General features: G+C 34.5%; 1 protein-coding gene across 2 annotated transcripts in view; it reads right to left on the minus strand.

Annotated features, from left to right (window-relative positions):
• MED8 (mediator subunit 8) overlaps nucleotides 1-15,465 on the minus strand; it is a 280,806-nt gene extending 265,341 nt beyond the window's left edge. For both annotated transcript variants that reach the window (XM_089821342.1, XM_089821341.1), the window contains exons 1-2: nucleotides 15,212-15,465; nucleotides 5,007-5,131 (exon numbers count right to left, since the gene is read on the minus strand). In XM_089821342.1, coding sequence (XP_089677468.1) covers nucleotides 5,007-5,131; nucleotides 15,212-15,360 — 274 coding nt within the window. In that variant the 5' untranslated portion in view covers nucleotides 15,361-15,465. The remainder of the gene's footprint in view (nucleotides 1-5,006; nucleotides 5,132-15,211) is intronic.
• Nucleotides 15,466-18,830: the final 3,365 nt, after the last annotated feature.

Raw genomic sequence — 18,830 nt, forward strand, 5'->3', positions numbered from 1 at the left:
TCTACAAAGGACTTGGCACTCTCCCTTTGCCACACAAGCTCCCTCAAAATCTTATTGAGCCTAAGAAGTCCTCCCTCTTCAGCTCATCAAGATTTCCTTTTATGTATAAACATTCTCCTATCTCAACTTTATCTTGAATGCATTGACACTTTGATAGGCCGACTTGAATTCTCAAGATTTAACTCCCTCTGATTGCCATTCGTTCTTCTTTGAAGAAATTGAATGTAAAGACAATTTATATAGATTCTTCCTCTTCATTGAAGTTATGTGTCGTCAACTCGGCCCAATGGCTACAAATAGTGTCCTCATAATTGTTCATTTCCACAACTTGCATGACTTTCTTACAAGATGCACAAAGCTCTCACTTCCTTGAATTCCTTATGTAATCTCCTCATCATCTTGTTGCTTCTTGATCCCTCTATGAAGCATTTTAGAGAGATTAGGAATAGACTCAATCTATGTCCCGAAGAGAAATATCTAGACTAATGCTAGAAGCATACATTATTCACTATTCCCTATGTTATTGCATTAATTAACTACATAATATTCATGATCAAAATTTAAAGGTATAATCATAAAATGCTTCTCTTTATTGTTGATCAATTTAGCAAAGCCCTTTCTATTCTTGATTTTCATATCCCTTGAAACTCAGTGCACCTGACTGCTACAGCAAAGGGTGTCCATATCTTATCCTCAGAATTGTAGAACATACACCGTATAAAAATGCAATTATATAAATGATAGAGTCGCATAACAATCTCCATTGGTATACACCCACAGATCATGTACAACCAGCAACTATCACTTAGACCATCTACTCAAGCATACCCACAAAATCATGTTTTATGACAACAATAGCGCAGTGGTATGCAATCAGCACCCATGAATGAGCATTTTTATCCCATGATAAACATCTCTCATTGTATTCAATCACCCACGTCTGGCTCTTTGACTCGACCTTGAACTCTTTCAATAAGTTAGTTGCCCAAAAAATAGACATTTTAATGAAAAACAATGATGAAATAGAACAAAACTTCAATCAAAACCGCAATTTCCTTCTCACACCATATATGTGGTGTCTATCATCCTCCATATAAGAAAAATAAATCACTACCTTCTTCCAATAATTCCAACACCCACAACTCATATATTCAATAGCGATTGCTACATTACCATCATACCACTTAAAATACACTGCTCTATTAAAATAGTTCCACAAAGAAACATGGATCAACTCAATATTATCATTTTGTCTCAATAAAATGCCCAACTCATTTCCATCGATATATTAAGTAACACACTTTTTGCCAAGTCTTTGATTAATTCTTATCCCAATTTATACCCATCTATGTTCCCACCAATACTTGTGTATTTTCCAAATATCTTTTCCACTGTCCATCTACATAATAACATTACAAAAACTGCCATCAGACTAAAACAAGGATGAAAGAATAAATTAACAAGGAACCACCAAAATTTTATTTCGAGCATCATCCATAAACATAGAACATTAACCATCAATGCTCTTTCAATTTAGCCACCATATTGCTAAAGACTATTGCAACCCATAAACAAATAAATCATGCCTCATTTTGTTGGCTTGTCATGAAGAGTCAACATTTTGAAAAATCAAATGGTGGCATAGCAACTCCATCTAACTTGTCACAAGCAAGTAGCTGAAGAAATCAAGCAGCCAACTCAACCAGACAACCATACAATTCAAACCACTCAAATACCATGTTAATGTTTTAGACCAAGAATGAAAAATAAGCACCAAAACATCAACAACAAAACCAATAAGACATTGTATTAGACTCAGAAAACCCTCCAACTTTACGGGGTAATATCTAGCCACACCAAAATATATCTCATTTTTAAATAATAGAGGTTTGAGTACAATGCTTCCACTGCAAACTCTTCAACTTATTACATATATCAGAATTGACTCCATAGACTGTCTATAGTTGGTGTTTAGAATAACTCTACTCAACAAGCATCAACACACACAGTAATGATATATTATATATAGAATGTCAACACTCTTCAAAAATGTAACTTCTCAAGACTTGAACCAAGAGACTCTTCATATTATAACTGGAAGTCTCTTCATTTTCCAAATATGTATCTCTTCATATTTCCAAATGTGTATGTCTTCATAGTTCCATATGCAGGTATATGAAAGAGCACCAATCACAGGTAATCAAGATATCCCCTGCAACTACAAAGATCAACACATTGTGGAGGCGTTTTCCATGCTAGGCTTGATATTAGTTGGTGGAAGACCATTTTTCAATATTGTTTATAATGGATCTTAAGTTGTGGTTACTTTCCCCTTAAAGCGAATTTGAAATGCATTGTAATCTATCACTTAGCATCCTTACCTTCCACTTTGTCATGCTCATAGGAAGCCACCAATCTAAGTCTAAGTTGCAATAAGATGTCATAGAGAATCCAAGTATGCCTTACCCTATTTTCCAAGTAAGGATGGTTGGGGGGACAGATGCTTATTTTAATCCCATTTTCATGTCTTTAATTTTTGTCTTAGCTATTATTACCGCTTGGTAAATTTATAGCTGATTCAAATTTCACTCAAAGTACTAGGATAATAAGCACAATAATGCTATTAAAAATTGTTTGTAGGAGGTCCTTCATAGTGGTTGAGAGACAAGGCTTCGATACTAGTTTGGACAAGACCTACCCTCAAAAAATATCAACCTGGATGAACTTGACATGCTTGGCAAGCATGAGTTTCATACCAGCTATAAATGGTAATAGAGCAAGGTACTCCAACACTAGCAAGAAAGTGCAATGTAGTTCATAAGTCCAAGTAAAACATGTTGCTGTGACAAGGCAATGATGTCTAGCAATGAGATTAAAAAATATACATTGTCAACATAACAAGAGGCAACACTCCGAGCAATTACAAACCATAGTGAAAGCCCCTCAGCCAACCCACTATACATGATCATTCAAGGAACAGTCGGGATAGGAAAATCCTACTTGATAGCGTGCATAAGAAATGCACTTAACAATAAACCACTACAATAGGGTAAACAACTCATTAAACTAGCTCAAACAGAAATCTTTGCATTCAATATACATGCAATGACCATACGTTCAAACCTTAGAATTCCTTAATGAAATGTTGCCATTGCAATGACAGGCATTAGCAACATTCCATGAGGAAATGAAGGATGTCAAATACATTCTCATTGATGAAATGAGTTTCATAGGGCCAAAACTATTACTAAAAATAGGCAATAGGTTATGTCAAGCATGTCCACACAATCAGCACCTAAGCTTTGGTGGCGTTTAACAAATCTTGGTAGGCGACCTTGAAAAGTTACCACCCATGATGGATAGGCCTATTTACACATCGCAAGCACATGCGACGACATTATGGGAACAATTTCCAATAGTTGTGACCTTGGAAACAATGTTTAGACAGAAAGGTGAAAGTACAACACATGCACAATTTCGGCAAGTAGTACAAAATATACAAATAGCAAACCCATAAGAAGAAGATTGGAAACTCCTTATGACACAAAAAAATATGTTACATCAATGGAAGAATTTGACACCTCAATGCACCTATTTGCTACTAATGATTTAGTTAGGTTGCACACTAAAAAAATGTTGAAAATGTTAAATTTTCTGCTTGCAATAATTACAGCAACAATAACACAATACACAACAGATGTTGCAGTCGGTGATGAGCAGCTTGAAAGGCAGGTACTATTCTGCAAAGGGCAGTGTATCATGCTGATCCCAAACATATGGACACAAGCAGACCTTGTAAATGGAGCTCTCGACGAAGTAACCTATATAATGTATAGCCTTGGATTCAGACCCCCAAACATTTTGATGTGTGTTCTGATGAGGTTTGAAAATTACAACGATCTATCATGGAACCAAACCAACCCCAAGGTTGTCCCAATACCTCTAGTATTACTTGGAGGTGAAAGCCAAATACCACTCATAGTGGCATGGGCCATAACCATACACAAATACTAGGGACTTACTCTAAAATGAGCAACAATTGATATTGGGAAAAAAAAAAGAGGCAACGCCTAACGTTCACAGCTATGTCCAAAGTAAGATCATTACACGACCTTCGCATTCAACCGATGTTCTCCTTTGAGAGGCATTCCAAAATGGAAAACAACCCATACACAATAAAAAGAATAAAAAGGAAAAAGGAGGTTTGATTGCACCTACTCTCTCTCTAACAAATCAAGGTATTACAAATATTTGGAGACATGCAACACAATACAAGGTGAGAAATTCAAGTTTAAACAACGAGTCTAATGTAAATATTTTGAAAGAAACATGTATTGAAATGGTAGTACACACAACTTTACCAATGTAAATGTAACTTGAACCAATACATATGCACTTGTTTTCATGCATGTTTATGTGTCACTACACATTTTTCAACCTTGGTGTTAGAGGTTGCTGGAGACATGCCCCATAACTTTCCCAACGCAAAATGTAACTTGCGCACATATATTTCCAATTTTTCTCTCAAGCGTACCCTTACAATAGCTATAAACAAAATAATCAAACACAAAGAAAGCAACTCCGAATCTTCAAACTTCATATCTAACTATCGGTGTCACTAGTGCACCTCATTGGTGCAAGTGCTAGTATACCTAATTTGAAAGCATACGTACATGATTCATTCCTACATCAATAAAAGTTATTATCTCTTGAATGAAGCGTTTCAGAGCTATCAAGCTTCATATAGACCCACATTATGTATTATTGTTTCATTCAATTTCTTTCTAATAACCAATGAACAACTCATAAAAAATTTTTAAATCACTAAAATGCGCACTTAAAAACACTGCATTCTTACAAACTTCATTTTATTCATCCTACTAAACAAAAACATATTCATAATGATAAAACTATCATCTATTTTGGACTGAAATTAAAATCTACATTATTATCCAAACATCTTCAAAAGTCACTATTCTAAAGCAATTAAAGTAAGCGGTACATACTTGTGGAGTTTTCTTGATTTACATTCTTTGGATATATCACAAATGCTTTTGAAACCTTTTTAATATCATCCACAATTTTTACCAAACTCACATTCACAACTGAAAATTGACTTAGTACATCTTGCCTGTTACAAAAAAAGCAAGTATAAGAACCCATCCAAAACTCTAGGTTATGAAGATTTAATGTTTAGTTAAATGGTACAAGTATACTTGTGACATCACAAACCAAATATAACACACACAAGTTACTTCATTGCTTGTATGTTCAACAAACATGACCCAAGTCTATCTATCATAAAGATTATTGCAACATTTGTAACTAAATGAAGCATGGATGGTGGAGATAAGACTATTACCAAGGAGACCGAAAAAAAATTAATGGAAGAATTAATCAACTCATTGATATATTAAGTATGTATGGCTATATTGTAAAGAGAAGTGTATCTGTCATATGCTTACAAAAAGAAGAAAGCGCTCTCTAAGAGGAAATGTAAAGATACTACCTATACTCTCCAATATGCTCTACATTTCACAATCTTTAACAAGTGACATAAGTTTACTAAACTCTTTTCACACAATTGTAAGTATCTTCCATTTTTCACATATGGAGCTAGCTATCTGTAAAACAAGATGTCAATATGCTTTTGGCCCTCTTCTCTTATACAGCACAATTTTACAATCTTATGCAATCCCTTGAGTTATTTGTAGAAGGATATTGAAACTCTAAAAAAAAGTAAAGTGATTCACTCAATATCTTAAATGTGTGACAAGATTTCCTTGAGTGTTTAGAGGAAATATTACAACATTAAACTTGAAAAACACAAGATGGCGGTTTTCTAAAGTTTTTTGACTCATACTTTTGTATTTTGCATTTTCAGGACCCTTTAAAGCATTAATATTAATAGATGAAATCTATTTCCAGATTTTGGATTCGAAGTACAAGTAAGCAACTATGACCCTAGTAATGTACTTAAAGGAAGGTGCCTAATACTACGATTTGGAAATTGCTAAGGATAGTCCTCCAGAAGTTCACTAAGTACAGATATCCACTCTAGCAAACTAGAGCTAGAACTTCAAAAAAAAATTCATAAAACAATAGATTTTACACATGCTAGCACAAGAACATGTAAACATCATAAGAAATAGGTACACAAAACGAAGAAATGAATTCACCTTGAAGAAACTCAAGATGGATGCAAACTTTGATAACAGTGAGCTGCTTCAGCTCTTCAAATCACCAAACTAAGTCATTAAATGTATAGCAATGCCTTTCAAATGTTAAAAGTGAGCTCACAACTCCGACAGCTAAATTCACAATTAAAAAAGTGCCCCACCTAATCCAAAAGGCTCCCAAAACTACTGCAACATGAGGAAACCAGCCTGTAACATCAAGAATCTACCAATGAAACAATTGTTATCAATTTGCATTATCAGATGGTTTTAATGAATGACTTATGGTCTCAAAATCTGAAGTATTACTCTAAAGATTGCATCTGTTTTGCTGTAACTGTGATTTAATCTTGTGAAATAAAATACGATTATATTTTGGAGTTCATTTATTAGTGTCAACAAGTTTTCATTTAAGATTCTAGTTGAGCTTTCTAAAACCTGCCCCATTTTTAAAGATTATTTTGGAACGAATTAAGGTAAGTTGAAAAGCATCCATTCTTATTGTTACACTTGATGATTTTCAAGAATTAGATTTTATAATTTTCTGAGAAATCTCAAAGGAACAGAATTCCAACTTCCAGATGTAAGTCAGCTTACCAGCAAAATCACATTCATTCACTGAGTTGTCTGAAGTACAGTCAAGACCTGACTACCAGAACCTTGGTGTTATAATATTTAAGTCATCAAATAAGATTTCCTTGCAAGAGAGATTAGGATATTTTAGTGTTTTCTATTCTGTGTTGGGGAGTGCAAAAACACCCATCAACATATCGCTTTTTTTTTTGGCTAATTGTTTAAAAATATTTTGCTCCTGCAAGCATCAACATGATACCAATACAAACTCTTGCAAGCACAACTATGAGAGACTAATATTAGCTCATTCAAGCAACTATCCTAAAACCAACCTAGGGAAGACCTGTTGAGAAAATAGTGTATTATATTACTATATTTTTGTTAGAGGAGGACTTATTCTTCTTTCATATATGTGGGTGGTGCCTCATCACCAAGGGACACCACTTTTTCATAAACAAATATATATTTTTATTATATGTTTATATTATTATATAATCATTATTATTGATAAAATAGTTATATTTTCAATGTAATATAATATATAATATTATTATTGTTAATACAATAATTATATTATCAAAGATATTATCACAAACTTTATGTTATCTATGTCAACCTAAAGTAATCCAACCATAGCTACAATAACACCAACAAGACCATGAGTCACATCATTAAATTCCACAATAGATGTCCCTTTGTTAATGTTTTGGCCCAGAAAACAATGATAAACAGCAATATGAAAATTATAAGATGGCACAAAAAGACAAGACTTTATCCTGCGAAAACCCAGCCACTCTTCATTACACAATTGAAGGTCTCTTCATTTTCGAAATAAAAACCCTTCATATTTCCATACGCATGCCTCTTCGCATGATGCATGACACATGTCTCTTTATATAATATTATTTCAAATATCATTACAAATGTCTTTTTCAGATGAAGATGACCATAAAGGTCATATATTAACCATAGCATAGATTCTCATTAAAACGTGTTATATTAGTATAGCATAATTCACCATAGTTACTTTATAAGCACATTAAATTAAAGTCGTGGAGTCACGCACGTGACTTCCACCATGCCTACTCACAGAGAGTGGTCCAAGGGCTTTCACCTCAAACTTCTTCTAGAGAAGAATGCATTTCCACCATGCTTCAATGCAAAGGGTGGACCAAGGGTTTTCACCTCAAATTTCTCCCAGAGAAGAATGCATTACACCCTACCTCAACACAGAGGGTGGTCCAAGGGCTTTCACCTCAAACTTCTCCTAGAGAAGAATGCATTCCGACCAGGCCTCAGCGCAGAGGGTGGACCAAGGGCTTTCACCTCAAAATTCTGCCAGAGAAGAATGCATTTCCACCATGCCTCAGTGCAGAGGGTGGACCAAGGGCTTTCACCTCAAACTTCTCCCAAATAAGAATGTATTAACAACTAACATTGTCTCTCAACAGAGACTCCCTTTCAGCAAGGACAGCTTTGTTTAGCACAATAAGATATTGGATGTAACCTCCCTCTGAAGGTAAAACATCACCCTTTGAATATGTATCATCAAAGCAACATCCTCATGCCATTACTTCTTGTTGAATCTTGCAACCAAGAAAGATATTAAAAACTCATAAAATCAACTATAATAGAGATCAATGCTACAATCACATACTATTAAATATTACAGAATACTTATCTCCTTGTAGTCCATTTTTCCTCAATCGTTCAATCACAATGAAAGAATTTATCAGTCAGCCATTCCAAAGGTCCTTCACACGATCATACAAAGCTGACATTTGGTAATTAAATAATAACCTACAAAGCTACATACTCTAACATAATTGCAGACTGAATATATAAAATTTGATAGAAGTAAGAAATGGTCACCCTTAATTTATCTGACAGTTGCTCCAAAATGACAACTCCATGACATGCTTGAGTCTTTGATCAAATAAAACTTTTGAATGTCCTTCAATGTGATTGCTCTTGAATACATAACTCAAACAAAAAAGAACTCTCAAATGGTAAAACATGTGAACGACCCAAAGAATACAAAGATTAAATAGGGCTCTTAGACTCAATCCTTTAGAAATTCTTGCTTTATTGCTTGTTGAGAGTTCCACACAAAATATCCAAATTACGCCCACTTCCCTTGTTCCCCCTAACTTAAAAAGTTGCTTCAAATCAAAGTTACACCGTTCCTTTGTAAATTCCTCCCCATTTTCTCTTGTGATTATCGCAAGCTCTTTTATCCTTCACAGATGTAAGGCATGTAATAGCGAGCAAAGATAAGTCATCTTCCGACTTTCTTCATTCTCTGCAAAAGAGATATACAAGGCCAACAGGAGTTTGTTGGTTACAAGATACTACCCATATATGCAAGGTAACTAACAATGACTACAATAGGCACAATCTGTCAAGACTCAACACACACGTTGTCAAGGATTAACAATTGCAGTGCCGAGTCACCATAAACTGAGAAGAAAAAAACATTAAGATTTTCAGCAGAGCTGAAATAAGAATCATATAGCAATTGGGCTTGGCAAATTGACATAGCTCTCCCGAATCTCATTGTATTTCTCTTCAAAATTCTATTCCAGCCTTCACTACTGAGAATTTGATAAGCCTTAAAGCCTTTTTGCTTGACCTGAGATTTTTTGTGGTCGAGGCGTTGGCGAACATACACAAACATCTCCTTAGCAATTGCAAATGAACTGAAGCGAAAAGTTTGCAAATAGCATTCATTTTATCGCCATCTATTGTGCCATTGTCAACCTCCATTATGCTTTCATAGCCCTCTAGCTCAACTCTATGTCTAGTCCCCTTTTTGAATTACTTTTCTCCAATTAAACCATCAAATGGCATCGAATGGGATATTTGAGGAAACGTTTTCCAATCAAGGGCAAAGTGGGGCAATCTGATGCTGCTCCTGAATCAAACTTTAAACATTCTTGTTGTTTATGCCATCATGTAACCAAAAGTGACCTCTTGGATTTGGCCTCAGTGGACTTGTAGGTGGCCAATTCAAAATCTTGGTGCAGGAGCACCCACTGAAGCCAAACAAGAGGATAACGTCGCCTAGGACCTTAGAATGGAACAAGGAGTAGTTGGAAGTCATTTTGGTTTATTTTGTTTAGGTAGTAAAGCAATAAGTCCAAACTGTTATTGGCATTTCCATTTTGGCATGTTTATAAGCCAATATGTGCAAATGACCAAATATGGACCATTAGGTGGTAGATTGGGTTTTTTTAATGTTTTTGAGTCCTTTACGAGGTCTAGTCAAGTCAAAATGAAGTCTTTCTTATTGATCTCAAAACGTTGTCATGTTGACAACTTTTCTTGCAAAGTTGCAAAGTTGTGCAATATGGAAGTCCAAGAGTCATTTTACTTCAATAACCATCAAAAGCCATGAGTAAGGTGTATTTAAGATCTTGGAGGTTGATTGAAGTCATCAAGATGTCAACATGTCAGATTCTGATGTATGAATAAGGTTGATTAAATGATAAACACTCAGCTTACAGAAAAACTTCTTGTTACAATCACCTGTACAGATTTGTCAGAGATTGAAACTAATTGGAACAAGTACAGGTGTGACTTAGCTTCCTTATGCATCAAATTTGAAGTTTCTACATGTCGTAGATTGAGTGGAAACTGGAATTTTGTAACAGTAGATCTGGTTTTGCTGCTTAACCTAGGGTTTTGTACAGAATTGCCAATAGCTCAAGTTTTCACCGTTGGTTTTAAACGGCCCTTTGCAAATTGCTAGCTATGATAATGTACTTAAAGATTTAGGAAGCCATTTTTGTGTACCGACTGGGAATTGATAGTAAATTGATGCCCTAGAAGAAAATTATTGACTAGTTGCAACATGCATAGAGTTGCAAACCTCTATAACTTGTTGAGTCTATTGAATGAAGAGCTGAAATCTTGGATTTATATGTTGTTAGGATTCTCTAAGTGTTCCACGTGTTAGTTTTGGGAAATCTTACCTACACCTAGGAGTTGCTTCATAAACCAAGGCTAATTAGGTCTATTAGGTCTATGCAACTTTCCTGTGTTAGGACACTTGCATTGAGAGTTAAGAGTTAGCACTTTGGGGCTAGATAGAACTCCATAAAGGGTATCTAGAATGCCCCTTTGTTTGGAAAGTCCTTTGTACAAGTTGGGAGTTGTGACGGAAAAACTGGTTGGACAGGGCCACTAGGAAACAAGACACCTAAAGAAGTAAGTGTGGTATATACAAGATCACTTTTAATGGTTGGAACATGTAGTATGGGGGTATTAACACCAATTCCAAGCTTTCAAGCTATCAAGTATTGTTGAGTGTGTTTTGAGGGTATAGAGCTAAATAGCTAGTTAAGGCACCTAGAGAACAATGGTTTATTGATGGTTTAAGGTTGTTTGGCCTTGTGTCAAGGTCTATTGGAGCAGAATAGAAAGTAGGTGAATGTTGAGGAAGTGAACTTGTTCAAGATTTCCCTTTATTGTTGTGATTGAACCCATTTTTGAGGCTTCTTGAGTTGAACTATCCCTTAAGAGGTGTTCCAAAGGGTCAAATCTCTTCTTGCAACTTTTTTGTGCACTCACAGCAACTCGCCTTCCTCGCTCTCCCTCTTGCCTTCTCTTTTCAAGATTTTACCTTTACGCCCAAACCATAGGACTCTTTGGCACGACAGCAACCCTATCAGGAATGAAACCTCCTATAGAAGCATTGTACTCAAAGCAACAGAGATAATCCTCGGTGTCTTAAGGGATATCCAAGAATTTGTGATGCCTCAATGAATATCAAGGAGTTGTGACTTAGAAATCACTAATGACCTTCTTCCTTTCAGATGTGATAACCACACCAGAAAATATCAAAAGCATAATTGCATAATGAAGAACCTTTGAATCAAATTTATGGGAAAGGAAACGTTAGAATCAAAAGAAACTTCACAAGAAAAACTTTTCCTATTCCATGCACTATCATGGTCTTCCATTTACATGAAACAAGCCCACAAAAGAAACAAGAATACTCAGCTGATTTAGCAACACATAGGATGACCAAAGTAAATGATCCACCACAAATGAGCAGTGAAGGCCATTTTCACACTACCCTTCATGGGATTGTATGACCATGCAAAATTCAAGCTCAATTGCTTCAAACTCTAACAACAGCTGCTAAACAATTTGTTACTGCAACTGAATGACTTTGTGCATGTCAGTGTATACATTGGAAGTTGATGCTGCAGGTTATAGTATCGCACAATGTATTTACTTTAATAACCTAATCTTAAAAAGATAAATATTTAACTTTCAAGTAACCTTATTGAGATGGTCGCCAACTTTGGCAAAACAAAAGGATTTTTTAACTAAATCAAACAGTAACCTCTTGGCTGGGTGTGGGGTTTTGGCTGCTTATAAAAGGCAGTTGAGCCCATTTGTGTATGCTCGAGAAGTGATTTGGATGGTTGAACTTGTTCATCTTGTAGCTTTATGAGGACAAAAATATTTGCAATGAACATCTTCTACATTACTGAAAGACCCAATCGAGAGAATTTACTGGTGGTTTCATTCAGGGATCATGTTTTAGCTTCACAGTTGAACAAATCTTCAGTTTAAGAGCAGCAGATTTGAGATAGATTAAGAAGATAGTTTGTAGACTTTGGGTAGATTTCCAACTTTCTTGTTTGTTGTGCTCTCTTTCCTGCTAGTTATACATAGCTGCTGAGGATGTGGGAGCTCTATGAGAAGGTATGCCTAGGGTTTGTGCATGGTTTTGTATCTTATTAGGGTTGCCTAGGCCTGCAAATCACTGCATTGATGATTGAGAGCAGATTCAGAGACTTTAGAGTGTAGTGTCTATGGTTTGAGTTCCCAGTTTGCTGGTTTTTCTGATACTTAGTGATATTATTTGCAAACAGCATATAGGTATGCTTGATATTCATTGTAATGAAATTTTCGCATATGGCTATCTTTAGTTTGATGATAAATTGTTTAGATTTAATGATAATCTGTATTCACAGCTATTGCTATTGCTGCTTCTGGGTATTTGAAAATATTACATTGGGAGAATCATAGTTGAAAACTTGAAACTATCATGAATATACCGTGATATATCACGATTCACAAATGAAAAAATTATTCTCTCTCAAAATATCGTCACAGCACTGTTTTCATTTTCACGCAGCAAGCTCTAATGTGAAAAATCACGGTATATCGCGAGATTTCACCCAAAAATCAGTGTTGAAACAATTCACAAACTAAAACAAAATTTCAGGTTTTTTACTTTTTTTTGACTTTGTAAAGCAATGGAAAACCACATTTCGACATTACGTTTTAACATTTTAACATTGCATTTTTCCACTTCATTCTAAGTGACACCATTCTTTCTGAGCAACTTAAAGTTCTGAGACTTGTTCCATTTTGTTCTGAGCAATACCGTTTCATTCTGATCCACTGCTAGTTGGAGTTAGACAGCTATTGCTTTATAAAAAGGTATTGGCTTATTTCTTTGTTTCGCATAATTGTCAATTAAAAATCTCTAACCATTTCCCTCACAGCTTCCATTCATTATTTGAAGGAATGCACTGCTTCTTTTCCAAGAAGCCCCTCTTGTTCTGCATGATTTATGGCTCTAAGCGACTTAGTTTGAAACACTGTTCCATATAAGTTCTACAAATTTAGTGTATATGATGTTTTTCAGATTATTTTAAGAAATTATATATTTTCAAATGTTCAATAAAAGTACCAATTTATCACTGATTTTTTAGTGATTCCAAAATTTTGAATATTTTGGGTCGGCCAAGATATTGCCGAGACTGAGTTTTTAAACTATGGGAAGAATTATTCCAGTCCTTTATTTATGGCAAATATTTATTGTAAAACACAACTGCTGCATCTCCATCTACTTCTATAAAATTCTTCAAACTGGAAAATGAAACAAACAAAAACGCGGGTGTATGTTACAGAATAGTACATTCTCTTAAGTGTAAATTCCTGGCGACAAAATTACTCAAAGAAAAAAAGAAAAAGAAGATCTTTTTTATTATAAATTTAGAAAAGTACAAGCATGTTTATAACTCTTTCAAATGCATCATGTTTAACAGTGCAAGATGATGCCTAAATCCTTGGTGCGCCTGTAAGAATGCAACTAATGACAACAAAACAACTTGAAAATTGGTGTCACAAAATCCATAATTTATGTCGACTTGGAGAACTCGTAATGGTCTTGTAATCTAATATTTGCTATTGGGAATCGGGATAAAGGTACCTTTCAATAAACTTTGGAAAAGGATACTTCAAAAACACAAAAGGTTATGACCTAATGACAGACACAAATTTTATTTTTATTTTGATGGAGGGTTCAGACCTGCGAGGCATGAAACCTGCGAACTACCAACCAGCGAAGGCCACCATATAGACTTTTTAGGAACCCGATACAGGCCCACTCGTCCCTGAAACCTCTTCGGCTTAGAGCCAAGGACTGAGGGGCATCCACGCCGTCAAAATCACCCAGGGCACGATCCCAGCCTCATCCCTTATGATGTCGGAGCCTTGCACTCAGCAAGACTTGATCCCTGGTGGGCTCTTTGTGAGCCATTCAAATTCACCAATAGACCAAGGGCCCATTGACGACAGACACAATTTGAGGTAGATATCTAATACAGAAAAAAGAAAATACTAGGAAAAGGAAGTCAAAGAAGCAGGAAATTGTAAAAAGAACTTAAATGGACAAAATCAAGCAAAAGCATCCGCCCAGGTCACTGCTTTGCTTTTTATCTGTCAGGGTTTTCTACCAGGCGGACAAAGAGGACAACAACCACACAGATTAAATGGAAAATCAAAAGAAAATGTCAAGGCACGCACTTGTCAAGTTCATTGGCATAAAATAGAAAACTGCAGCAAACTTTGACACACGCAGGAAAAATAAGGTCGGAAAGAAAGCGCAATAAGGGGAGCCCTGGGAATTGACTGAGAGGATGAGTTCTATTAATGAAGATCAAAAGTCACTTTTATGTGCCACAATGGGTAAGCAACGATCTTTAATCATCATTAGACTCAAAACTGTCAATCCATGTAGTCATGTGGAAAAAAATGTGCTTAAAGACTCAAAATTCATTCAAAATCTGACAAATCAATCACGGGATAAATTTAATAAAATATTATTCTGGTTATAAATTAAACTGAACTCTCAGACCAGAATTGGATAGAACTTAGGAAAATTTCTAGAAAACCAAATCTTCTCTGAAAACTAAAAGCATTTTGTATTGTTTTGAAATCGAAATTGAAACAAGAAAGAATATTAACATGATTATGGTGCTCGTTTCATAAATTAGTATGACTGTATTTTGTAAGGCTGGACACTAAGACCTGCATTAGGGTTTAAGCCATTTGAATGTCTCTCTTGGTCGGTGTACTGTTTGTACTTATAATAAGCAACAAACAAACAAAACAAGAGGAATAGAAAGAGAAAAGCAAGGTTGTGGGTTGCTAACCACTTGACATTAGCATTGCCCTCCAGTTGTTCGCGAATTCGGGTAATCGCTTTGAAGAGGTCCATTGCTCGATTCTTCACATCTTCCAAGTTCAATTGCTGTTGCAATCCCGCATTCAATTGTGGAGCCGCTACCCCTCCGGAAGCCATTTGTTTGACTTCCCTGCTAACCTTTCTCTGTTCAGTCCAGTGGTTTCATAACATTTCCATTATCATAATTTTCACGATTTTAAGAATTCTGCATCCCTAGCAGATGTTTTACCATCTGCAGTAACGTATTTTGAAAGCTTTCTTTCTTAAACAGTGTTTATGGTTTCTCATGCTGCGTTGGGACAGCTCAAATCTTCTACGAGTAGACGAACATAATTTTACTTGTTATCAGCAAAATGTTCATATAATGCTTAAAAATAAATAAAAAATCTTATATTTTAATTTATATTGTTTTTATTATATTTTTTTATAAATTTTGTTGAAAAGGAGATGTTAGAGAATGTAGAGTTGTTGGGCATTGTACTAGTTTTTGTTTAACTTTTTTTTTTTTAACTAGCTTATATATATTTTTATATATATAAAAAAGTCGAGAGTTATCCTTCTCGAAGCGCCCATTGCACTTAGTTAGATTATGAAAATAGGCACCTCGAGAAGGATAACTCTCGGCTTTTTTATATATATAAAAATATATATAAGCTAGTAGTAGACGCGACGCACAATTAATAATATTATTAGTTCCTGCCGCATGGCAGGATACTATAGCATTCGAGTGCATGTTATGTGCAAATTAATATCTACCAATGGTAAAACAGTATTAAATTCTAGCACACTATTTTCTAATGTTGTGTTTTTCCTCACAATTTTCTATAATATAAATAGACAATATTGTCACTTTCTTATTGGCTCGTACTTTGAATAGTAGGGTTTTCACTTTTTTTGATGTAGGAACAAGTAAATATTTTAGTTGTCTTTATTATATATTCAATGCTATGTTGGTTTAATGGTGGACATAGTATAATAATTGTCACTTTCTTTGCTGATAGCTTGGACTTTTGATTTTCACAATGCTTACTTATGATAGGTGCAGTCACTTCTGTCCACTTCCATCATTTTTAATTAATAAAACAATACAATGCTTAAATGTTGGATTTATGATTGTTTTATTAACCAAACTCCATCACTTTACCTAGATTTTTTAATACTTTCTTTTTTTCAATCAAATCATTTGTAGGAATGGATGACATTTGATTTGTCTAGTATGTATAATATTTTTTTTTATTAATTTAAAAAATAACAGATAAAAAAATATTAATTATTATACTATTTATTTGTTTTGAAAAATATATGTAAGTAGAATAGTAATTTTTATTTTTTAATCAGTAAATTTTGAAATTAATTATTTCAATTACAATGATTTAAAAATAATTTATTTAATTAGTAAAAAAAATGCTACTATTTCCATTATAAAGAATAGGGGAAAATAAAAAATTGATTTAATTTATGTAATATTTTTTCAATTTGTAAAATAATTTATTAAATAAAAGATTATATTAATTAGAGAGAAAAAATTCGATTATATATAATTGAAGTTTTATAACAATGCTGTGGTTAAGATTATTTTGACAAGCTTTTACTCTTCTATTAATGTGATCAGATTTCCACAATCCATCATAGTTATGTAAATCAGTTTCTAGATTAGATCGTGTTGAGATTTTTACCATCAACATTTTGAATCACACTACGTGATCCATCATCAGGATGAGAGAGCAAGAGATGTCAAACAAAGTCTAATAATATGCAAGACACTTTTTACTTTTTCACTTGTCTAATAATATGCATTATTTTAGGTTCGTAAAAGGAGGAATGCTACTATTGAAATAATTATGAGAATATGACAAATATTGAAGGCTACAATATTCATCTGAAATGGATCTGGTCATTTGATTCTTTGAAAGATGTGTTGTTCTAACGTCTTCTACGTGCTTTTTTGCTTAATGCAGAAAATATTCTTTAAAATTTTTAAAAACCCAATATCACTTACAAATTGCAATGGGCAAAAAATTATTGGGTTTCTATAAATTTTATTTTTTTCACTCTTTTTGCTATTTACAAACTCTATAGTAAATTAATAATAAGTATGTTGTTTAATAAAATTGCAAACTTAATATAAGTCAATTATTAACTTATGTTAGTTAAAGTTGACAACAAATGAACTAAACTTAAAGAAATTTAATCAAATAATTTTTTTCAATCCTAACCATATGCACTAACAGATTTTTTTATTATAAAAATAACATAACACATGTAGCAAGAAGTTAAAAACAATTTCGGCAGGAACTAGACGCTTTGTGTCCTTGTTTGTTTAAATATATTATATTTATTTTTCTATTATTATTTTTATTTTTAAAAATATTATTTTAATTTATTAAGGTTATTTAATTATTAGAATTAATAACTTTAATTATTAATAAATATTAAAATAAAATTTGGAATAATGCATTTGAATAATTAATTTTGAATGACTTGATAAAATGTTAATCTTTTAAGGGATGGAGCGAGAGCGGGTGCGACCGAGGTTTGAACGTTGGGGGCAACGGTCACCTGCAACAGACAGGCGAGTACACCAGAGGTTCACAGAGTGGAATCCAGGATTCAAACGCCATGAGGGATGGGCATATGATGAGAAAATCAATAAAAGATGGCCAATGAATCGGTATAGGTGGAATGGGGGGCAGAAAGAAAAACCTTACTACCAAAACCGGCGACAGTTTTATCCACCATAGAGAAGACATGATGAAGCAAAGAAATGGAGATGGAGCAAGACAAGGAACAAAAATTACTGGTTTTATAAAAAGTTTGATAAGTTTGACTACTCCAGAATCGCCCACAAGTTTTATAGGCCGAAGCAGCAGGAGAAAGCGGCCATGGGGGGGAAAGATGCGGTGGAGGAGCGCTCTCAAAGCAAAGAGGACAATGCCACCTATGAGGTAATGTCTATAATCCGCAGCAGTAATGAAAATTGGCTAGAATCGGTTAATGAAATGAAAGAGAAAGCATTTTTCTTTAAGTGGTTAGGACCATGGCCGTCAGTTTCTATTATTAGGCAAGGGAGCCGATGGGGGGTAGAATGTAGATTCAAAACCCTAGAAAATGGATTCTATTTGGGAATAGCACCAAGTAGATATGATAAAGATGGCATCCTGAGAAACGGCCCCTATCTCCTAGAAGGAAAGGGTGTTATTTTAAAGGAGTGGACACCAAACTTTGATCCAAACAAAGAGAAGTTACAGTCATTCCCCATTCGGATCAATCTCCACAACTTACCAGTAGAATATTGGGGAGAAAAGGTGTTGGAGGAAATTGGAAACACAATAGGAGAATATGTTAGGTCAGAAATGGTCCTTAATAAAGTTGACTCTTCCTCTCATCCAAGGCTACTAATCTTGTTAAAGGAAGGGAATCCATGCCCGGATTATGTAAACCTAAGCACGGAATATGGGGTTTGGAAACAGCAGGTAGAGAAATGGGAAGGTGAGGATAAAAATTATCCAGAAGAGGTATCCTGGAATATCAGCAGCAGGAAAGGGAAAGGTTTGGAGGTAGATAAAATCCTAGATTTCTTAGAGATG

This window comes from Cupressus sempervirens, chromosome 3 (genome assembly GCF_028749045.1).
Source record: "Cupressus sempervirens isolate cs-2001-9-10 chromosome 3, ASM2874904v1, whole genome shotgun sequence".
NCBI lineage: Eukaryota > Viridiplantae > Streptophyta > Pinopsida > Cupressales > Cupressaceae > Cupressus > Cupressus sempervirens.